This window comes from Rhinatrema bivittatum, chromosome 5, assembly GCF_901001135.1.
Source record: "Rhinatrema bivittatum chromosome 5, aRhiBiv1.1, whole genome shotgun sequence".
In the NCBI taxonomy this organism is placed as follows: Eukaryota; Metazoa; Chordata; class Amphibia; order Gymnophiona; family Rhinatrematidae; genus Rhinatrema; species Rhinatrema bivittatum.
This window is the reverse complement of record NC_042619.1, coordinates 357886813-357910945: the sequence shown is the minus strand read 5'-3', so window position 1 is coordinate 357910945 and position 24133 is coordinate 357886813. Positions and strand designations below refer to the sequence as shown.

At 40.6% G+C, this 24133-nt stretch overlaps 1 protein-coding gene across 1 annotated transcript in view; it reads right to left on the bottom strand.

Moving 5' to 3' along the window:
- Positions 1–24133, bottom strand: part of COL4A1 (collagen type IV alpha 1 chain) — a 376455-nt gene that overhangs the window by 126592 nt on the left and 225730 nt on the right. Inside the window, exons 21-25 of the mRNA XM_029604713.1 lie at positions 22300–22455; positions 11226–11321; positions 10231–10320; positions 7864–7934; positions 1867–2058 (exon numbers count right to left, since the gene is read on the bottom strand). Of these exons, the coding sequence (XP_029460573.1) occupies positions 1867–2058; positions 7864–7934; positions 10231–10320; positions 11226–11321; positions 22300–22455 (605 nt within the window). The remainder of the gene's footprint in view (positions 1–1866; positions 2059–7863; positions 7935–10230; positions 10321–11225; positions 11322–22299; positions 22456–24133) is intronic.

Genomic DNA, 24133 nt, shown 5'->3' with positions numbered 1-24133 from the left:
CAAAGAAGCTAAAATATATTCTTTTTATATTTGTTTTGCAAGTACATAGCATCCCGCCTATCAAGTAGTGGCTATCGAGACTCTGTTCAACTATGTTCTATAGCAGGGGTTCCCAACCTTTTTGCGAACACAGACTCCTTTTCAACCTCCAAACTTTTAATAGTTCCTGCATGTCTCTTTAATTTTTCCATGCAGTTATATGCCATATTTAGAAAAGTTATTAATATAATAAAAAATAATTACATGCACCCAGACAAATTCAGAATATATAAAATGTATTAAATAATGCTTACTGATGTAAACTGAATACATATAATTGCAGAGCACAGAAGTAAATCTGCAAGAATGTACTCATTTTCATTATCTTACACAGACAGACCCTCAACAAATTCAGAACAAAGAGACCATAAAATAGAAATACAAACATGCAGTCAAAAACTGAACTGGAAACCTAAAGCCAGGCTCTGTATGTAGTGCAACAAAGTAAAAACAGAAACATTATCATTCTCCATAAAACAAACAATAAAAACAAGAAATATAAAACATCAGTCTTGATAGTAAAACCATATTAATAAAAAGAATAAATATTTCAAAACAGCTGATGAACAGACTAACATCCAATAATTAAAAACATAATTTTAAAAAACACCAATAAAATATTTCACCAATATAACACCAATAAAATATTTCAAACTGGCAGACCCATCAAGTAACAATAATTAAAACTAATAGGCATAAAAAAAAGATCAGCTGCGCTCCATACCTGGGAACATTTGATTTCCAGACACACTGAGATGTCTTGGATTAGTGGGGCAGAGTGGGGGCATACATATCTTTATCCTCTCTCTGTCATATACACACATTCTATAATGCATGCATGTTCATTCTTTCTCACACACACACACCCTCTCAAACACTCTCATATACACACACACACTCCCTCTCTCACGCATATACTCTCATACACACTCCTGTCTCTCTCACACATGTTCTCATACACACATCTCTCCCACATGTTCCCAAACACACTTCCTCTCTCACACAAAGGTTCTTATTCCCACAGGCTCTCTCTCTCACACACACACACACAAGCTCTCAACCCACAGGTTTCCTCTGATACACACACAGAGGATCCCTCACAGTCACAGGCTTTCATTCCCACAGGCTCCCCCTCTCACATATTGTCTCTGTCCCCCCCCCCCCCACACACACACACACATATGCTCTCACACCCAGAGGCACCCTTACACACAAACATGCACTCCATCACATATACACATATGCTCTCAACCCTAGAGGCTCACATAAACACCCAGTCACACATCTCTCTCCTGTAGGCTCCCTCACCAACATACACAGACTCCCACATACATATTTTCTCCCATAGGCTGTCTTACACACACACATTCTCTCTCACACACAGAAGCTCTTACTCTTAAAGGCTTACATACACATGCTTTTACTCTCACAGGCTCCCTCACTCCCCCTCCCCACACACATACACATGCTCTCAATCTCAGAGGCTCCCTCACACACACTCCCACATGATTTCTCTCATTCACACACACATACTGATACAGGCTCTCACTCTAGACCTCCCTCTCTCTTCTGGACCTCTTCTTCAGCTGCTCTAGGATGGGGTTCAAAGCAACTTGTTAGGCCTCTTCTTCAGTCAATGCAGGCGCATTTCCTCTGGACCCTCTATTAAAGACTGGCAGACTCCTAGAGGTCCTTGGATCATAAGGTGGGAACCACTGTTCTACACATATCTAACCTCAATTCCTCTGGTATTCAACAGAATAATGTTATTTCTCAAACGGCGATACCTCTGATGTTCAAATGTGCTCAAACATTTGAAATACATACCGCTACACCTTTAGGACCTGGAAGACCAGGCTGGCCATCACGCCCTGGTTTTCCATCATTTCCTGGACTGCCTGATTGTCCTGGAAAACCAAAAGCTCCTTTATCACCTTTCAGTTTAAGATCGAAGTAAACTTCTCCAGGTTCTCCTTTTGCTCCTGGGCGACCTATCAATCCTGGTAGACCCTTTGGTCCCTGAAACAACCAGCAATGAGTAATTTATTTTGAAGCATTTATTTAGTATTCTTAGAAATTAACAGACAGCTTTCATTTCTTAGTCACCTAGTTTATCATCATGTCATACATTCAATTGACACACTAACTCTAGGTTTTCTCATATTTTGTTCCAAAAGCATCTTAATGATTGCTTTATGATGCAATACTCCTACTATTCACATGAAGTGTGAAATTTATAACATTAAAATCACAGACAGCATAATAGTTCATGCAACTTTCCGCTTTCAGTTTTCAAACTACAAATGTTAAAATGACAATCTAGAAATAAAACAGCTAGTGAACGATAAAGGTGAGAACCATCACCTTTAATTAAGAGAGTGGTCTGGGAGGTCACATGATGCTGTGAGAGAAATTGGACGTGTTCTGCATTGGTGGCTATCACCCTCTCCCTGGTAATTGTTTGGACTCCCGCCCACTGTAAACTTAGCTGTTTTTCTGCTGCATTTCACCAAACTTCTCGGCGACTGCAGATGAGGTAATGTATGGCTGCAAAAGCGATTCGCAAGGAGAAGCCGAAGGCCGACATAGCTCCCGGCATGGCAGCTCCACCAAGCCCTCCAGCAGGGAAGGGAAGCAACATTGCAGCAGTTATTTTAGCTGCTATGGATGACAAGCTGAGCAAATTACACGCCTGATTCCATGAAATTCAATCCCTACTCACAGATCACATGCCACGCTTAATTGAAGCAGATACGCGAGTTGGGGTGGTGGAGGACCAGTTGCAGGGCCTTGACCGTGACGTGCAAGCAGGACTGGCTTAGCATGAGGCAAAGATGGAAGACAACAAAAATCGTTCGCGCTGGAATAATATTCAGATCGGACTCCCGGAATCTCTTTCAGATCGAGATTTATGGACCTTCCTAGAAGAGTGGCTCTTGTGTGTTTTCAACTCTTCAGACACATTGTCGGGCCTGTGCATAGAAACCTGACCTACAGAGCAGAGCAAGTTGTGACCGATACTGATTGAGGTTCTGAACTTTTCTCATAAAGAGGAAGTTATGCGATTGTTCAGGCAAAAGCGCTCCATAGAATATGAAGGATGAAAAATCTTATTTTTTCCCTGACTACTAACCAGCAGATTCGGCCTGCTGGCACCCGCTTGCACTGCTATGCTCAAAATTTGTACAGCACCAAGTCCGGTTTACGCTGCAATATCCAGTGAGGCTTAAGGTATCCTATGCTAACAAAATCCATTTTTTGACTCAGCGTAGGAGGCCCAAGCAGGCTGAAAGAAATGGAAAACGGAACTGGAGATATTTCCTGAACAGGAGGACTGTCTGCCTTTATGTTTCTACCCTACTAACCAGTCTTCCCTGCTCCGATGTTGGGCTTGGTTTGAACACTTTCTATACTTGGACTATGAGATCATTTTCAGCAGTTTTGTAATGCTACTTCAGTGTGGACGAGGTTTCCTTTTCTTTACAAACCTCACTGGGGAGTGGGGCCCCAATGCAATTAATCTAAGTGACCTCCTTGTAGCTCATAGTTGAGCTCTGGTTGTTCTAATGGTTGTGTTATGTGGGGTTAGGATGGGTGGGGGGGTTGGGAGGGTGGGGGTAGGGGATGAAATAGGCCTCATATTTTGATAAAGTTTTTGCACTTTGGGTATTTAAGAGCACTTATTTCTTATGTTCAGATTAGGGCCTAGGCTGGGGGGCCCACTCCAATTTTTGTTTATGATTTACTCACTATGCAAGCCGTATACTTCTTGGTCGTTAATGTGACAAGTGACATTATGAATCAGGCTACACGTTGTGCCACCTGGAATGTGGGTGGTTTGAGTTGTGTAACCAAGAACTTTAAGGTTTTGCAAGCTCTGAAGCACTGGAAGGTACATAGCGCGTGGTTACAGGAAACACGCTTTGACGCTACCGAACATTACAAATTGTGTTGTCAATGCATGGGGAAGGTATATGCGGCTCATTCCGCTTCCAGGAGAGCAGGTGTGGCAGTCCTTGTGGGCAAATCCATTTCTTTTCAAGACACTTGGGTTATCGCAGATTTGGAAGACTATTATGTAGTGGTGGAGGGTGTTCTTTGCGGGAGGCCAGTGATGCTATGCAATGTATATGCACCTTTCTGTTATTCTCATGCCTTTTTTCAGAAACTGGTTCAAATTTTAGCACCACTTTTACATCTTCCTCTGATCGTGGGAGAGGATTTTAACTGTGTTTTGGATATTAGATTGGACAGATCGCAACAACCACAGTTGCCCCCATTGGCCTCCGGCAAGAGACTGCCTTTTTCATGCTCCTCTTTGGATTTAGTGAACAGTTGGCATGCCAAAAAGTCCATCCTTCAATATTGGGTGGGTAAAGATCCCCCAAACCTGACATATTGGTGCAACCAAATCCACCTTTTACGTGTTAATGAGAAGCTTGCAGAACAGATTGACATTTTGTTAATTTGGGACGCCTATCTCCAGTCTTTGCCTCGTAGTCTTGTATTAAATGACTATTCATTAGGCCAAGCTTTATAGATGCTTAGGGCTTCTCCTAGTTGGAATGATTGAGGCCTAAGGAGTGGGGGGTTTATTGGGTCTAATTTTACTACTGGGTGGCTGAGAAGATCTCACCAGCCTGCTCTCTGTCTTTCTTGTATATTTGCAAGCAGTATGCCTCAGGTTAGATCTGTTACCCTTGTATTAATCTTACCAACTGGTGGGGTAGGTGGATGAAATCAGGGGGGGGGGTTGTTTGAGGTGTATCGTTAAGGTTGTTATTATATAAGCTCTTCATGCATAGGCACTGGGATGTCCTAGTGTTCCAGTTCCTGTTGATATTCTTATTAATGTGTTGTATTTCTATAACCCTAATAAACATACTTAAACATAAGAAAGTGGTCCCTCAGCATTGTTTCTCAAGAACTCAAAACAGATTTGGTTATCTGCAAATTAACTAGATTCTTAGACCTAATATATCACATGAATATTCACTGCATGCATTTGAAAACCACTAGTTTAATCAACCCAGAGAAACAGTAAATGCAACCTTCTAAAAGTTTTACCAGGCACTTTCCTCCGGCACCTTTAAGCTTCCAGCTCAACAGCACCAGCCTCTTTTGAATTATGGCACCATAAACCTTCATTCACAGCTATCCAGTGATTATTCCCCTTTAATCCCCTCCCAGTTCACAGCCCAATGGTTGCAGTGATAGCCCTTGGCTGTGGGCCATGCACAAGGCTCCTTCCATAATGCAGTAATCATGGGCCCTATATTCTGGCCATAAGGTATCACGGTTGACTAAGACTTCCTTCTCCCTCCAGGGCCTGTGAATACTGTCTCTACATCGTCTTCATTCCCAGCCAGTCTAAGGAAAGGAACACCTGACCTCGGAATCAAATAGAAGTGCTTGCTAATGAGCTACCAGGACTGCCCCTTTAGGAAGCAGGGAATTAATAAATGCACACTGCAAACTAAAAAGACACCATTTACATGTTTGGTCTGCTAATGCAAGCCAAATTATGGGCAAATGCTATCATGATCAATTGGGGAGAGATTTAAATCTGTTTTAGCAGATATCTCCTATATAGAAGGGATCCGCATGATGGAGAAAGGTTGAACTAGTCAGTCTGGTTGATTTTGCACCATTCAGGATGCAAACCTCTTCTGTGAAGGAGATCTGCAGCAGCCAAAATATTTGGATTTGTTCCATAATGATTTTTGCAAATCACATAATGTGAGAAAACCCTTAAAAGGAATAAGAGCCACCTTATGTTTCAGAAAATCCTACTGTTGTGCGGCTCATCCAAAAAACAATTTGTAAATGAAGCACTCCTATGCTGGGAATTGCACTTTGTTCTGTATGATTTGCCAATTCAGTAAAGCCAGGGCAAATGCAAGTACTTTTCTAATATTAACTGTAACCCTCCAGCTATTCCTCCAGCCCTTTTGGGCCTGTCATGATTAGACGTGGACCACTGTTGGATTGGCACTGCCTGATCTGGGAGCAGACCTGGCTCAAACAGGTGCCAGCTGATGCAAAATGGCGGTGTGCAGAAATCAAGATAGGTGTAGTAATCAGTCTGGCAGGGGCAGATGAAGTCCATTCGTAGAGAAGATTACCAGGCCAATTTGGGGCAGGCAGCAAGCAGAGCGAGGTCATAACAGTCTGGGTCAAAGCAAAGCAGAAGCATGAAGATGCAAGTGCTCTGATACAGGAATAACAGATCCGGTTGCTCAGGCAATTGTTGAAGTAAACTGGGCTTCCTTAAATACTTTAAACAGTGCTTATGTCATCAAGGTAAGCAACAGGATTTGCTGTCTTCAGGCCCTATTAAGCTCAATGCTTCCTAGGAGTGCCCCTAGTCAGCTACAGTATTGCTGGGGAGCTATGGTGGAAGGACACAGGGGAACGCAAGACCCCAATACAGTATCTGGGATGAGAGTTGGCCACAGTGCAAGCCACTGGGGTCAGATACATGTTACAGTACCACTTCTCCTAAGTCACCCCTTCCTGATATAAAAGGGGTGTTTTGGGGGCTAGAAGCAGGTCTAAATGTATCCGGCCTCACGGGGCCTTATAACTTTGGATTTAACCGGATATATTCAAAAAAAATAATATATCCTGTTAAATTTTGTCTCCTGGAAAACAAAACAAAAAAAAAAAAAATCACAGCCTGTCCCCTCACCTGAGTGCCAAGGCCCTAGGGGGGTGGACTGGTCATACACCCCTCCCCCCCAAAAACGGGTGCCCGTTTTTTGTTTGTTTGTTTTTTCACACACGCACAGTCACCTCTCTTGGGTTCTCAATGCAATAGGCAAAGAAGCTGTTGCACGAAAAAAGGATGTGCATGGGATAAATGGTGCATCCCTAGTGTGTCGTCAAAAAAAAGAACTGAAACAATTTCCACAGTCACAAACGTCTATCCAAAAAGGAAAAGTTATAAATCTTATAATCTTACAAAAAAAAAAAAAACAGTAAAAAAACAAAATAAAAAACCAAATAAATAAAAGAAGAATTCTTTTGGGAAGTGGCTTTACATTATAAGATTTATAACTTTTCCTTTTTGGATAGGCATCCCTGGTGTGTCCATGGCATCGGACGCCCAGGAGACGTGGGGCCTGTGTGCGGGGTTAGGAAAAACGGATGCTCAGTTTTATGAGCGTAAGTGTTCCTAACCCACTGAAATCACATCCTCCTCTGCTCCTGTGTCCCCCCAGAAGAACCAGAGTCCTCATCTGTATACTACTATGAGCGCAAATGTAGCTAGGGTTCAGCAATATATTGTAACCTAAATGAACACCTTGGGAGTTTTCGCCAGAACCTCCCTTTTAATTTACATTTAAATATTTAGTGAATATTTGAAATATGCAAAACATGGTCGGTTTCCAGCAGAATGCACCCATAGGCCATGAGGGATGAGGAAGGGATGATGCTCTCTCCCTCCAGGCCCCCCCCCCCCCGCCTCACCTCTAAGTAGTGGCGCCGGATCTAGGCAGCAGCAGCAGCAAACGGAGAGTTAAATATCAGCATCGAGCCTCCTGCAGCCTTGGTTGCCCTGCCCCTCCCATGGGTTTCCAAAATAACAGAACTCCCGTCTGGAAGAAGGGGGGGGGGGGGGGGGCGATGAGCTGCAGGGTCTATCAGCGAACCAGGGCTGCAGGAGGCACTGCGCTAAATTATTTTTCATTGCGCCTTGCTGCTGCTGCTGTCAGGTACTGCCAGCGCCGCTACAGAAAACAAGCGGAGCCATGGCAAGCAGTCGCCTAACATTGCCTGTACCTAAATCCAGGCCTGCTAATAGCCAAAACATGCACTTACCGGCTCTCCTGATAGGCCTTCAAAACCAGGTAAGCCCGGCTCCCCTTTTCTTCCAGGTGATCCAGAAACACCTTTAAAAGTGAGAACAAAAACATATAAATTACAAGCACGCAATTGGGTGCTTTATTAAGCCTACAATCAAACCTTATATTAATCGGCAAATCTAATTCTATGATTTTCATTAACTGAGAATAAATACAGTCCCATTATTTTACAATCAAGAACAACCACATTTAGGCCACAGCAGCTTATCAACAGCAGTTGTCAACAGGTAGAGACCTTTTAGCCCACCCCAGTGTGCTCAGCTGCTGTCTCTTACAGGCAGGCCGATTCAGTAAAGGTCGCGGGAGAGCGGGCGAGCGGGCGAGCGATTCAGTATTCAAATGAGGGCCCGCGGTAAAAGAAGCGCTAGGGACACTAGCGCGTCCCTAGAGCCTCTATTTTGACAGGAGCGGTGGCTGTCAGCGAGTTTGACAGCCGATGCTCAATTTTGCCGGCGTCGGTTCTCAAACCCATTGACAGCCACGAGTTCGGAAACCGGACGCCGGCAAAATTGAGCGTCCGGTTTTCAACCCACGAGCTGCGGGCTGATTTTACATTTTTTAAAAAAATTATTTGTAATTATTTTTTAACTTTTGGGACCTCCGACTTAATATCGCTATGATATTAAGTCGGAGGGTGTACAGAAAAGCAGTTTTTACTGCTTTTCTGTGCACTTTCCCGGTGCCCGAAGAAATTAGCGCCTACCTTTGGGTAGGCGCTAATTTCTGACAGTAAGATGTGCGGCTTGGCTGCACATTTTACTTACTGAATTGCGCAGGAATACCTAATAGGGCCATCAACATGCATTTGCATGTTGCAGGCGCTATTAGTTTCGGGGGGGGGGGGGGGGGGGGGTGGTTGGTTGCGTGTTTTCAACGCGCTATTACCCCTTACTGAATAAGGGGGTAAAGCTAGCGCGTTGAAAACGTGCATCCAAACACACTGTACTGTATCGGCCTGAGAGATATTATATAATCCCCAATCATCTATACTCCTTTCCTTGATGGACCAGATTCATTAAGATCTTTTCAAAACAGGAAGAAAGCCTTACTGAATCAGCCCCCCCCCCCCCCCCATATCTGTCCTAAGAATGCTTGAAGTGTGCAACTGGTTCGTTTACTACCGTCTTTGTTGGCAGCCCGTTCCCGGCATTAACCTCACTTCATTCCATGACCCCTTTTTCCCTGGGCTTCTTTGTAATTCAAACTGCCAATATTTGTTATATAATAGGGTCCAAGTTTGGAAATAGGGGGGGGGGGGTAGAAAGATTTGCTTCCTCTGTGCAGGCAAGACTATCCAGCTTACAGCTGGCCAATACCCAACCGCATGGGAGTTGGCAATATTTTCAGCAAACTACCAAAAAAAAAATAAATCTGTAAAATCTCTTAAAAGAGATGTATTTATTTATTTAAGCTCTTATATACCGTTGTTCAGACTGACCATCACAACGGTTTCCATATGTAAAACATAAATAACAATAAATTAAATAACAATTATTCCTAAAAATGGTAGATAAAAACAAAATAAAATACAATAAACAGATAAAACATAGTAAAATACAATCATATTATAAAAGAAAAATTTAAATACTTGATGTAATACTATAGATTTCTCCCTTTCAGTTGTTAAAAATTAAGTGCCTCATGTTATGTAAAAATGGTTAAAATAGTATAAAATAGCTCTAGTCAATCCCTCCAAATGCAGTTCCAAAAAGCCAGGTTTTCAAATGCTTTTATCTCCGCTTGGGTCCTTAACTCAACCGGCATCTCGTTCCACAGTTTTGGGCCAGCGAAGGAGATACTTCTCTCTCTTACTTGACTAAGATGGGCTGATTTAACTGAAGGTATTGTTAGCATGTTGCATGCTGTGTCAATCCATGCTTGTAAGGGTGGGGTATTTCCTGTGACATAATCATCCCTACTCCTAGAAGAGTCTCCTATAGCAAAATCAGCCCCAGTCCAAAAACAGCCAGAAGTCAGTGCAGGGGGGGAGGGGGGTGATTTGAGTGCCTGACAAAGTCGTACCCCTGACAAAAAAGCTGCCACGCTGCCTGCCATTCCCTCCTGTCTCTCAGCAGGGTAAGCATTTTCAAGGGGTGCAGACCAGCTGTACTATCTTGCGCATCACGAAATTACTAAAGACAGCCCAGGAGTTTTGACAATGATGCCGGCATACCAAAAAGAAGCAATGTGCCGAGAGGAAGGTCTTCACGTGCCACAATCAGGCATGTATGCCAGGGGTTGCTGACAGCTGTCCTGGAGCATGGGCTTTAGAAGAATTTAAAAAGTGCTTTCAAAGAGAAGGCATTTTCACATCTAATTTTACCGGGGTCTCCTGGAGGGCCTTGCGGCCCCGGCTCTCCTGGAAGTCCTGCCACGCCTGGATCACACACAGCACAGCTGTCTCCTTTGTCACCTACACAGGATAAATTGCATTTACAAACAGATCTTTCAAACAGAAACCATTCTTCCAGTGCTAACTGATCACCTGCCTGAACCTCCTGAATCACTTAAGTGGATTTTTTTGTGACGGTTTTTCTTTTTATAATTTGACACGGTTATAGCATTAAAAGTTTGTAAAGGGGAATAAGTCAATTCAGTAGCCTAGAAGCATGGTTACTACAGTATTATTACAGCATCTCATCCTCGGGAAGGAACAAGGCCAGCATCAGAGTATCAGCCTTACTAGACTCCCTTGAAATGTGTGCAGTTTTTGGAGGCATGAGGCAAAACTACTCAGGAACAGAGTGCCAGCATTATAGAGCTGAGGATGAGCCAGTGAGTGGGATGGGGATTAGGAAAATAGGCAAAAAAAAAACCAAAACCTCCACTCATCCTCAATTAATATAAAAAGAAGAAGATACGTGAACATCTGGCAATGCTCAGTTTCTTTCTCTTTGTGCACGGTTACGAAGACATCTGTCATGTGAATTTCTATGTAATAAGTAAATCATAAAATATTAGAGGCAATTTTCCCCCCACAGGAATCTACATAAGAAATTGAGTCAGTTGGTATCCACAGCACTATCCAACTGCAAGGCAGCTTTCAAAACGCTCAATATCAACCAAAGCCAGGGCCATTATGAAAGTGCTTGACGACATTACCACCCTGAGATTTCAACTGAACTGAACTAACTGGTTTCCCTAAAGGTAAGGAAAGGGAAAAGGACTTTAAGTGTCAGAGGGACTGATTGACTTAGGATCTATACTTCAATCTTGTGGCAGGAATTTGAATGAAATTGGATAAATGGTTTACAGGTTAGTAAGGGGGACAGACAGGATGATTTGAAAAAGCCAGTTTCCCCGACAGGCTAATAATACCTTTTTGTCCCCTCTCCCCTTGATATCCTTGTTGTCCGTGTTGTCCTGGTAAACCACGATCACCAGGCGCTCCAGGCTGGCATTCCAAGACCTCAGCTACAATTGGAAAAAAACACAGAAGTTTTGATATATGTAGTTTCAAAATAGTAAACTAAATTGTATTGACTTTAGCCAGTACCTGATAGCAAACGTTTTATGAATGCCACACATACACACACACACACACACACACACTCTCTGTCTCATTAAATGAGTATTGTAGAGCAAAGCGTATATCTCAATTTTTGTTTTCCCAGAATGAGCATTTTATAAGTTGCTGGAATGCCATACTCAATACATGTTCACATGAGTTGATGCTGTTGTTGAGCCAATGCACAGCAGAAGAAATTCATGAGGAAGTTAACTCTCATATAGATGAATCTAAAACCGATCTTCTAGATCAACTTAACACATACCAAGATGCTATGGATACATTTTTGAATGATCTTAAAGAATCAAATATTACGCACAAGTTTACGTCTACCCATGGATTCATCTTCAAGTGATTCCTCAGAGGAAGACTCACCCCAAACCCACCCGAAGAAAAGTAATTTAAAAACTGTATCTATTTCTGCATCTATTAATCCTACTGAACATACATCCTATTGGAAGATGTTTTTTTTTTTATATGCCACAAAAAACAAGTACGTATTGCAAAAGCAAATTAACAAGATATCAGAGAAATAAATTAACTTATTTAAATAGGACCAGTATACCACCCTTTGGATTTAAAACATGGTTAGTGTTCAAGAGGCCAATTGGGTCTTATATAATCATCGGTCCAAATATAACCCATCCAAAAAGTAATTTTTATAGATTTTTTCTTTTTAATATAGTGATGCTGCTACAAAAATATATAGAGATATACTTCTCCTTTAATACATGCAATACTGCCAAGCCCATGAAGAGTCTTCAGCACTTCGTCAATTACGTTCACGTAGAGATATAGTAAAACCAGCTGAAAAGGGTGGTGCGGTAGTGGTACTTAGTTCCACCCAATATAATGATGAAATTTCATGACAGCTATCAACTGTTCATTTTTATAAATTACTCTCTGAAGATCCCACCAGTGACATTATGCAAGAAGTGGCTGACTTGGCCCAAATGGGTTTTGATCAGGGATATCTTACCAGTTCTGAGCTGGAGTTCCTTATCAATAAACATCCCCATATACCAGTGCTATACATTGTCCCCAAGATCCACAAGTCGATTACTAATCCTCTCGGAAGACCTATCGTATCCGCGAATGATTCTGTATTGGAACCCCTTTCGATATTCTTGGACAAAATTCTTCAACCAATAGTACCGCGGGCTCTGTCGTTCATTAAGGACTCTTCAGGCATGATTCAATTTTTTTACATCTTTGCAAGTAGAGCCACATTGGACTGAATTCAAGATTCAGCTGTTAACATTAGCATTAAGTAAAAATTATTTTTCTCATAATGGTCGTTTTTATTTAAAAATTTGCAGTACAGCAATGGGAGTGGCCATGGCACCTGATGTGGCCAATATTTTTGTTGCAGATTTTGAAAATTCCTTTCTTTCAGATATGCCTTGGAATCCATATCTGGTCTGTTGGAAGAGGTATATAGACTATATTTTGTTATTTGGAACGGACCAGTATCCACACTGATGGATTTCTATCACTGGTTTAATACTTTATCTTCATGCCTCAAGTTTATCATCACTTACGATCTTGTTGAAATTGTATTTTTGGATATCCTTATTACTAAACATAACAATTTTTTTAAGGATAAGTATCTATCGGAAACCAACGGAATGCAATAATTTGCTTCGATTCAACAGCTCCCATCCCACATCATTTAAACACAGTCTCCCAAATGGTCAATTTTTGAGACTGCATCGATTGTGCTCTGGTCTGGATGAATTCAAAAGTCGAGCTAAAGATATGGCCATTCGATTTCTTGATAGAGGGTATCTATCCTTTTGTGTTTGATCATCATACCGGAGGGCTTTATACAATCAACATATCTTTTTTTGAAGCCCACACCCTCAGGAGATTTGAACCAGCAGACTTTTGTACTAAAGCACTCACCTATGGCTGCCTTAACAGTATTATTAAGAAACATTGGCATGCCCTTCAGAATGTCAACCCCATGTTCTCTTCCCATCTAAAGATTGCTTATTCTAGAGGATATAATATGAGAGATCATGTGGTGCAATCCAGTAATTTTCGCCCAGATTGTCCAACAGTTGAAAGTAACACGTCAGTGTGATTTGTGTTAAATGAAGCTTCCCCTAAATGATTTTTATTTATTCAGGGGTCATACAGTTTAGTCTCCATCAGAATTCTCAAGCAAATCATCCTTTATTATTTACTGTATTGTTTGTCCATGCAAGCTTAAATATATTGGGATGACTAAATGGACCGCTAAAGTACAATTGATCAAGCATAAAAGCCACTTAAAGACATGTAAAGAAGAGGCACCCTTAGTGGACCATTTCCTCCAAAACAATCACGTCTTTTGAGATTGTAGATGGACATTTTTGGAAAAGGTCCCTGCTCATTGGCGGGGGTGGAGATAGTCTGCGAAGATTAATTCAACAAGAACAAAAGTGGATTTATCGCTTGCAAATGGTCTCAAAGTCGAATGGAGTGCCTTCCTGTAAACTTCTATTGATCATTATGGATTGTATGTATGACTTTTTTAGGACTGTGACGTCATATACGTCTCAGCTACGTGCAATCACATGGGTCATTTGAAAAACCTTTATAGTACAGGCGTTTATTCAAGGCGTCTTGGTACTCTTTGAAAACAATGGGGTGCTTAGTAGTTTATTTATTTAAATATCTAATTCTTCTGCTGTGTGATGAGACATCCTTTTATATTTCTTTTAGAAAACGCACTTTTTGGAACCATATGATGTTTAAAACTATTAAGAAGTTTGGAAAATCTGTTATTTTAACACACTCATGCATATTTTGGAGCTCCTGAAGCAGCTACCGTGAAACATGATATCGTGTCGGGCTTGGTAGTATTGGATGTATTAAAGGGGAAGTATATCTCTATATATTTTTGTAGAAGCATTACTATATTGGAAAAAAAAAGTCTTTAAAAAATTTCTTTTTGGACTGGTTATATTTGGACCAATGATTATATAAGACTCAATTGGTCTCTTGAACACTAATCATGTTCTAAATCCAAAGGTGGTATGATGGACCTATTTAAATAAGTTAATTTATTTCTCTGATAACTTGTTAATTTGCTTTTGCAATATGTGCTTGTTTCTTTTGCAATTTATATTTGGCTGTGATTTTTTATATGCCACAACACAGAGACAACAGGGATTCATTCCCAGATATTAGTGCTCATGAACCCAAGAATTCCCATGGGAGAGATGACTCACCAGGTCACAACATTACAAATGATTTTTGAGCATAGTCTTCTGGAGAAAAGTTTATCATATGTACCAACTACGTCCTATAACCGTTTTCAAATTAGAGTACAGATTTATAAATTCATCCAGCAATTAAAAATTGCTCATTATTTTTCATCAGCACCACGGGAGACTACATTAAATCATAAATCCAAATGGATCCTCCCTGGACCATCAATTCCTCTTATTGCCACATCTGAAAAGCTGGTTCTTTGTGATTTAGCTGAAACAGAGATGGAAAGCTGGCTATCTGTACGAAATCTGTCAGTGAAAGGAAAAAAGAGCTATTCAGTCCCTGAACTCAAATACTTCAATTGTGATCAGATTGGTCGATAATGAAGGCAGGGTAGTGATATTAGACACTACATCTTATCACACTGAAGCGGAACACCAACTGTCAGGCACTCAACCAAAGACTTCACATAGATTTACAGCTCTACATCAAAGAAATTTTGGATCAATGTGTGAAAAACAAGTTTATTTCCTATAAGTAATATATTTTTTGTTTGAACCGTACCCTAACACTCCAATTTTTTATTTGGTGCCAAAAGTGCACAAGTCCCTTATGGAGCCTCCAGGACGACCAATTGTTTTAGGGATCTGGTCTGTTTTAGAGCCTCTTTCAAAGTACGTTGATACATTTTTATGACTACTGGTGCCTCATAGCCAATCATAGAGATTCCTCCCATTTCATTCAGGTTTTACAAGCTAGGCTGACCTGGGAGGAGCCATATATTCTGGCCACTGCGGATATTTCATCTCTTTATACAAACATACCACAAGATGCAGCTCTGTCTTTTATCAAACAAACACTGATTACCCATGGTCTTTCAAACACTATTACTGATTTTGTGGGAAAAATGGCAAGTATTACATTAAAAGAAAATTTTTTTGCAAACAAATAAAAGGTACGGCTATTGGAGCTACAATGGCCCTATCAGTGGTGAATTTATATGCTGCAGATTTATACATTGCAATATTGGAATCATATCAATGTGTGTGGGTTAGATTTATTGATGATGTATTTTTTTACATGGTTGGGCACAGTGAATTAACTATTATCCTTTCAAACGTGGATCAATAACAGAAATTTACAATTCCGTTTGCAATATCATTTTGAACAGGTGGCCATTTTAGACATCGTGGGGCATATATTCAAAAGCCATTTATCTGTCTAAATGGCTTAGCCACATTTTTAAAATGGTTACCCAGCTAAATTCTAGCCGGATAATGAAAGGCAGGCATTCTGGGGAGGAGTTGAGTTAGCCGTTAAGTTAACCAGCGATCTCAGATATTCAGAGTTAGCCAGTTACCTACCATAAGGCAGGTCTAAAGTTAGCCGCATGCCACATATCTGGCTAACTGTCTTATCTGGGTGTATTCAGCAGCACGGCTGTGCAGCTGAATATTCTGGTTACGTTAGCCAGATATGGGTGTCTAGCTAACTTAACTAGTCACTTAGCAGCTGAATATTAAAAATGCGGGCAGATTGGATACTACCATATATATATATATAAAATCAACTGATAGAAACAGTTTACTGCATTTTAAAAATTACCATTCATATAATCTCAGGACTAACATATCTAAGGGCCAATGTTTAAGACTGAGATGGCTATGCACTTCTCTGGGAGAATACAATATCATATATATAATAAACTTTAGGTAAGAGGCTACCCTTCTAAAGTAATCAAGGAAACATACAAGAAGGGGTTTATTTGCAAATATATATCTTTTGCTTCAAATGGGTTCTAAATCATCTGTGACCAAACTAGTATGCACATTACCTTTTTTTGTGAAAACTGACATGATCCAGTAAATAATCAGAAGGCACTGGAATGTGCTTTCCTTGCATAAAGCTTTTCAGGACACCCCGATGTTTGCATGAACTTGGGGCACTAACCTATGAGACAAACTAGTGCATAGCACGCCTCGCAGTCAAATTGAAGTGAATACAGAAGATCAGGGTCAATTTCCCTGCAACAAGTGTGTGGTTTGTGTTAATGTAATGCAAATCAAGGGCTTCAAACATCCAACATTACCTATTCAGCATTAATTACAAGGACATTTCAACTGCAATACAGTACAGGTAATATATGCAATTCTCTGTCCCTGTCAAAAACTATATTATAGGTCATACCAAGTTGTCAATTAAAAACTTGCATTATACAGCAAGACTGGATTCTCCGTTACTGGATAGATCACAATCTTACAATTGATGATTTACATTTTTCTTTTAGTACAGCAAGTGGTTTATTGGAGGGCTGGTAACATTTCCCTGCTGTGACGAAGATGCCAGGAAGAATACTACATTTATTCATGGCACACTACGATACATAGGACTCAATTTACAAGTTGCAGCCTACAACTTTATTTATAACCTGGTGTATTCTTCCAAGGGAAAGATGTCAATCTCTTTAAGAGCCTTTTTTTTTTCTCAGCAGCTTCACAAAGCATTTATTAACACAGGCTAGATCCGGCAACGTTCAGCCCACAGACCCGGAAGGAAGGCAGGCTCCGGTAATAGCTGTGCGAATGAGTTCATTTTACTTTTCTAACATGAATTTTTTTTGTAAGCCATTATTTGTATATTTAACATTGCTTATTTGATATTTTTTCAAATGTAGTTCGAATTGTGAGATTTGGAAAATGTGACGTCTACATAGGCTTGAATAATTTGCTGATAAAACTGTCATTCTTCTGAAACCTAGCATTATACTGGCAGGTAGCAGTTACATGGTTTTTTTCTAGAAGAATTTTTAAGATAAAGACGTGACGCAGACTGATATTTATACTTACTTATTTATTTAAAGGAATGGTCCTAGTTATTATGATCAATGTCTCTGCCTCCTGAAGAAGCCTGAGAAAGGTGAAACAGAGGTCCTTTGTCGGGGAGAGACTTAGAGGGGAGGTTTAAAGCACACGGATAAAACTCTCATTGTGTTTACAGCAGTAGTGACAACAGGATTGTGAAAATCAAGGGCTGGACCATCCTAGACGCAGGATTTTGTCAGGTGGAAGGCTTTTCTATTTCAACGTCTTCTGGGACTTTCAGAAAAACTTTAAAAAGTATGAATAATAAAATTGCTTTTTCTACTTTTGTACTTTTTTAGTTTTCTATTTTTCTAATGTTATTTTAAAGACTTGATTAGAAGGGAGTGAATTCTCATAAAATGTGTGATTTTTAGGATTTTGAAAGATGCTTGTCCTATATACCGTTTCTGTATTTGAATATGATGTAAAGTTTTTTCCATCAGTGGTCTTATTGTTTCAGTCTTAAACTTTTGACTCATCCAGTCGCCCAGTCTCCTGAAACTTAATCGTCACCCTCCTTTGCCCTTTCCACTGCTCTCTCTGTATCTGTCCTACAAACACCTGTAGTTAAGTATCCTCTTAACTGTGACTAAACTTTTGGTTTTTTGTTTGTTTGTTTTTCTCAGTTGAAGCACATAATGGAGAAATTCTATTACCTGGTAATTTTCTTTTCTTGAATCCAGCCAGGCCAGTCCAAACCCATGGGTTATGTCCGCAAACCAGCAGATGGAGGCAAAGATTAACAGGCTTGCTGATATCACCTTACATAGGTTCCCATGCTGCTCTCAGGATACCTGTGAGTTTCCAAAAGAGAATAACAAAATGAACATACCAATAAAACAACACAATTAGGATAAACCAAATACATTAAAATCTGCATACCTTATCCACTGAATGTTTGATTAAAATTATATATACACTTTCTGAAAAGAAATACCCATAGAACACCAGAAGTTTGGCAGATAAGGACAGGTCCTGGAGTGGTCTCGCTGGATTCAAGGAAAGGAAATATCAGATAAGAACTAATTTCTCCTTCCTCTTCATCCAGCCAGACCAGTCCAAGTGCAAGTGATTACCCAACTATACCTCCAATGGGTGGGACACTGCACAACCAGCTCCCATGACTTCCGAACCAAAGGATGCTTCCTCCTAGTTCAAACATCAAGATGATAAAGCATTGCAAAAGAATGCAAGGAAGACCAGGTCACTGTTAGTAACTCTTCAAAGGTGAAACCAACCAAAGCTTGACCCAAGAAACCACTTGTATCCAATTTAGGAATGGTAGTCCTCTAACTACATAGGCCGCACTTTTGACTTCTTTAAATTCAGCATGCCAATGAAATTTTCATAGCCACATCCCTCTTAAATGAGACTGCATGGAGGAGAAAGATGATCCAATCCCCTAAAACCATTCATGGCCTTAATTCCACAAGAGAACAAACTGCACATCCAAGGAATGGAGCAGCATATACACTTCCCCACACAATTCTCTGCAAAAAGAGGGAAGACATACTACCCAAGTAAAGTGGAAAAGCAAATCACCTTCAGAAGGAATGCAAATCTGTGCAAATCTATATTATTTTCTTTAAAATACCAAGACTGACTCCCTGCGCAAACAAGCTTACAACTCAGAAATTTACCTAACAATTTAGCCAAAAAAAACCTTCTTTAAAGTGCTCAAAAGAAGTACCTGCCAGAAATGATATCACTACATTCAAATTCCAAGACAAGACTAGTTCTTTTAGTGGTGGTCTATATGTTTCACTTCTCATAGGGAATGAGAAAAATCTGGATGAGAAGATAAAAGCATACCCTGAATGAAACATAACACAACACATGATAACAAAAGAAACCTCAAACACACAATTGCCACTATTTGCACTTTCAAGAAATGGAGTTAGATCTTTATCCAACCTTATTGCAAAAAACTAGCAAGTGGAAGGTCTATAATTCCATCTAGAAAATAAACCTGCTTAATGGCACACCAATCTTCAAAAATCCACCAAACCTAGATATAAATATACATACAAGGGATGTAGAACTTTCCCAAGACTGTAACAAGGTATCCATCATCTCTTGAGAATGTCTTTCCTTGTTCAAACAAGACCTCTCAAGGGCAAGGCTACAAGACAAAATCATACTGGATCCCCATTAAACACCAAACTCTGCCTCAGGAGACCTGATTTCCGAGGTAAAGAGAGGGGATTCTCGCCCAACAGGTGGAATAGAAATGTACACCAAGGCCACCTTGACCAATTACACAATACCAGTGCTACCAACCCTGGAAGTTTGAAGATTTTCTGCAAGAGACTATCAGAGGCCACAAATGAAATACAAAGTTTCTCTGGCTGACTGAACTAAGGCATTCAACCTGGATGACCCTCTTACTCTTCTGCTGTAGAAACTTTCTATATTTGAATTCCCATGGATCAAATTTAGGTCCAACACTGGCTCCCCTCATCACATCACAAAGTTATGAAAGCCTCTTTCCAACAGTTCCCACTGTCGGGGGTCCAAAATGATATGGCCAAGTCAGTCCGTTTAAACTTTCTCTACCCCAATAGCATACTTAGGTATTTTTCCTCCCAAGTTCCACGTAATTATTAGGGATGTGCATTCATTTGCAACGAAATAGGAAATAGAGACGATATTTCCTATTTTGTTGCATTTCGGGGGGGGGGCAACGAAATAAGAAAACCCACAAAGTTTTGTGTGGTTTTCTTATCGTATTTCGGGGGGGGGGGGGGGGAGAAAGGGGCACATTTAAAAAAAACAAAAAAAAAAAAACCCACCCCAACCCTTCAAATGTAATAAATTGCAACCCCTCCCCCCAAGACTTACTGAAAGTCCCTGGTGGACCAGTGGGGTCCTGGGAGCGATCTTCCCCTCTCGGGCTGTCAGCTGCCACTAATCAAAATGGCGCAGATGGCCCTTTGCCCTTACCATGTGACAGGGGCTATCGGTGCCATTGGTCGGCCCCTGTCACATGGTAGGAGCAATGGTTGACCCGCGCCATTAGAGAACTTCTATCCTTTCATCCCTGAGAAAGAGAAATCTCAGGATAAGGAACTGAGGCTGCCCCAAAGAGAACGCTTGTTGCAGATATCTTAAAAGGTCAAAGGAAATGCTGACAGGCTGCAGAGGAGTCTGACATCAGGGAGAGTAAACTGCCAATATAAAAACCAGCAGCTAATGCGGCCCCGGAACATGCTATAAGGTCCTGCACCATGAGAAGCTAGGGTGGAGAGCCTAGTTCAAATCTCTTGTCACGCATACGAAATAGCTGCCAGATTGGCTGTGGCAGACCAACCCCCAGCGGGAAGCAACTGCACTACCAGCGCCCCACCGGAACGGTTCTCCTCCGGAGCCGATGTCTCCTTCGGCTCCCCAAATTCCTCTCTTTCTCTGCACAGCCGTGACTCTACAAACCTCCTCCCCCATCTGCCTCTGCATTGCACAACACATACAGAGCACGGGCTTTCCACCAGGTACCCCCTTCATGGCGTAAAACAAAACAAACTCCTAGGATGTGAAAGAGAGAAGCTTGCTTTTTTTCATTTCTTGATCTTACTCGCTGCGATTCTGTCTGAAGCACTGCTGAATAACACTGAGCCTCTGGAAAGGGAACACCATACTGTGCAGAAAGCTCACGTTCTCTCTTTTTGTTTTTAACTTTTTTGAAAATTAACAAGGCAATGGAAGAATCAGAAGCCAGTCCAGGTTTCCCTCTTGTCTTTTTTTTTTTCTTTTTTCTGAGGACGTCCAATCAGGGAAGAGAGGGAAGTTGGGGAGGGGAAAGGAAATGGGAGGAAACAGGGAAACACAGAATGAAATACGGAGCCCAAACCCAACCTTTAGAAGCCCCCTGGGTCTAAGGCCATGCTCAACCTGGGCAGGAAGCACAAGGCTTTCACCGCGGGAGCTGCCCTTCCAATCCAATCCTTTTCAAACAACCTAACTAGGCCTCATCTCAGAGCAGGTGACGTGCACTCCTACCCATCTGCTGGAGACAGAGAATACTGGCAGGCTGAGGACAGCACGGGAGCCTATGTAAGGTGACATCAGCGAGCTTGATAATCTTCCATCCGCTGGTTGGTGGACATAAACCATGGGTTTGGCCTGGTCTGGCTGGGTGAAGAGGAATTTGCACTTTATTGCACCTGAAGCATGACATCCAAGTCCTTCTTCCCTAGCCCTGCAGTATACCACCAGTCACTTTACCTTCATCACTTTCTGAGTTCTTTTGCATAATTAGCTTTATATTCGATTAGCAAATTCCTGTCCTGTTCCCATACTGACCTGTTTTGCATATTATGAGGCCAATATAATAAACAATGAAGCTGTTCGCTAAAATGACCTGGTACTGCAGGAAGTTTTGCCAGCAGTGCCAGTTTACTTAAATATGCAAAATGGATTTGTTGCATTTTTCTTCTGAAAGTCTAAGCAAAATCCCCACATAGCTACACTTTCCAGAGATATTGTTCATTTTTGCCTACAACATTGTTCATGCAAAATCTGGAGCACAATATTTAGCTACTGAATTTCTGGCGAGCCGATGTGCATAATTTCTCAGCTCATTGGCTATTTAGCGTAAATTTTATGAAGGGGGTTTGCAAAAGAAAATAAAATGCGGAAGACTGCCAAATAGCCCGTGCTATTTTTCGCAAAAGTAATAATGTGCACTCTGTGGCATTTTTATGCACCCTACCACTTTTGCAAACTCATATTGGCAGCTACGGTTGCCATTCAATACTATATCATAAGTTTCAGCTTTAAAACTGCAACGGCATTTAAGACACATGAAAAATATATTCTAGCTTACCTATGGTACCAGGAGGGCCCGGAAAGCCAGGAGGGCCTAGTAAGCCATCTCTCCCTTTTGGACCCTGCAAAGGTAAACCAGGAACACCCTGTTCACCTTTAGAACCTCTTTCACCAGGAATTCCAGGTGCACCATTCACTCCTGGACCAGGTAACCCTGAAATGGAAATAAGGGAAGTAGCAAAAAAGTGCCTAAATAGAATAAACTTTTGATACATGTCAGGTCGGCATGTTGAATACCAGTGTGTGTCATCTTATGTTGTTATGTATTTATTTTTATTATTTTATTTATAAACTTTTATAACATATTTGACAAATAATACACTTTGTCAATAATAGTCCCTTTTAGCAATCATTTTCACATTAATATCATATAGACACTGAAATCATATAATAATAATAATAGCAAATTACCTATATCTTTAGTAGTAATTATTACTTGGCCAAGAAAAAGGAAAAATTGACGATCCAGCTAGCTGGAGCTCACATTTATAATAATTAAATCATTCAAGAATAAAGAAAAGCAAACATCCAATTATTATAATTAACTCCATTACTACTATGTAGAACACACCACCTCCTTCCGTATATTTGAATCTAGAAATAACCTAAGTTGAGCTGGTTGGAAAAAGACACATCTGTTAAATTTTACCACACATTTACCTGCATATCTTATGGCTATAACTGCACCAATATCCCTGGCTTCCTGACACATCATTAGAAACTTTTTCCTATGCAATTGAGTTATTCTTGTAATATCCAAGTATATCCACACCTTTTCACCCATATAGCTCTTAGATCTATTTCGAAAAAACTGTCTCAATATTAAATCCCGATCTGAAGGGAAGATAAAAGAAACTAATAGGGTTCCTTTAAATTCAATTTGATCTTCTGAAGGTAGCTCAATTCATTCAGTAATATTTCCTATTTCTCCCAACTGAACATTAGAACTGATCTGTGTCTTACCCCTTTTCCTTCTTACTACCATTAAGAAAGTATATTTTAGCTATTGGCGTTTTAAAGCCCTCCTGCGTCTCAGGTTAATGACGTCAGTCCAGCGATTTCAACAGGCAAAATATCCTCAGGTGCTCCAACGGGGCCGGGTAAGCAAACCTCACCCCTGGGTCGTTATTAGCAGCTCTTTCCTCACCGCACCACCTCCATCTTATGTTGTTATTTTTATTTCTATGCTGCTTATGTCAAAGGCCCTAAGCAGCTCACAGAAGAATGCACACAATTGTAAACCAATGACTAAAATCAAACATACAGCACTAATAAATCAAAAAATGAGTGTAATTAAAACAAAACCTATTTAAAACTTCAAATTAAAAAAAATACTCAAATTCAATAAAATAAATGCAGCAAAAAATTAAAATAAATAAGTTCAGATGAATTCAATGTAAAAATAGGCTATGGATTTTTAAGAAAGGCTATTTAGTCAAATGTGTTGAAAGTGTGGCAGGAAGATGAGAGGGAAAAGGTATATAGATAACCTAATATATGAGGAACTATGACACCGGCACTGGTAATAAAGATACTGCAGGCTCAAAAGATGTAATTTCCAAACTCTATAGAATATTAGACTATGACAATACCGTTTGTGTAAAAAAAATATGGAGGGGCTTATGCAGCATGCAAAGATACAGTTTAAGGAGAAACCGTAAATTTAGGGGTCCATTTTCAGTCACTAGGCAGCTGGCAAAGTTAGCCAGATAAACAATTCTAGCTAATTTAAAGTTATCTGACTAATTTTAGTCCGTGCACACGTTCCCTTTGAAAGCTGGTGTAAAGTCAGCACATAAAAAGCACCCACACGCTTTACGCTAGTGTGGGCA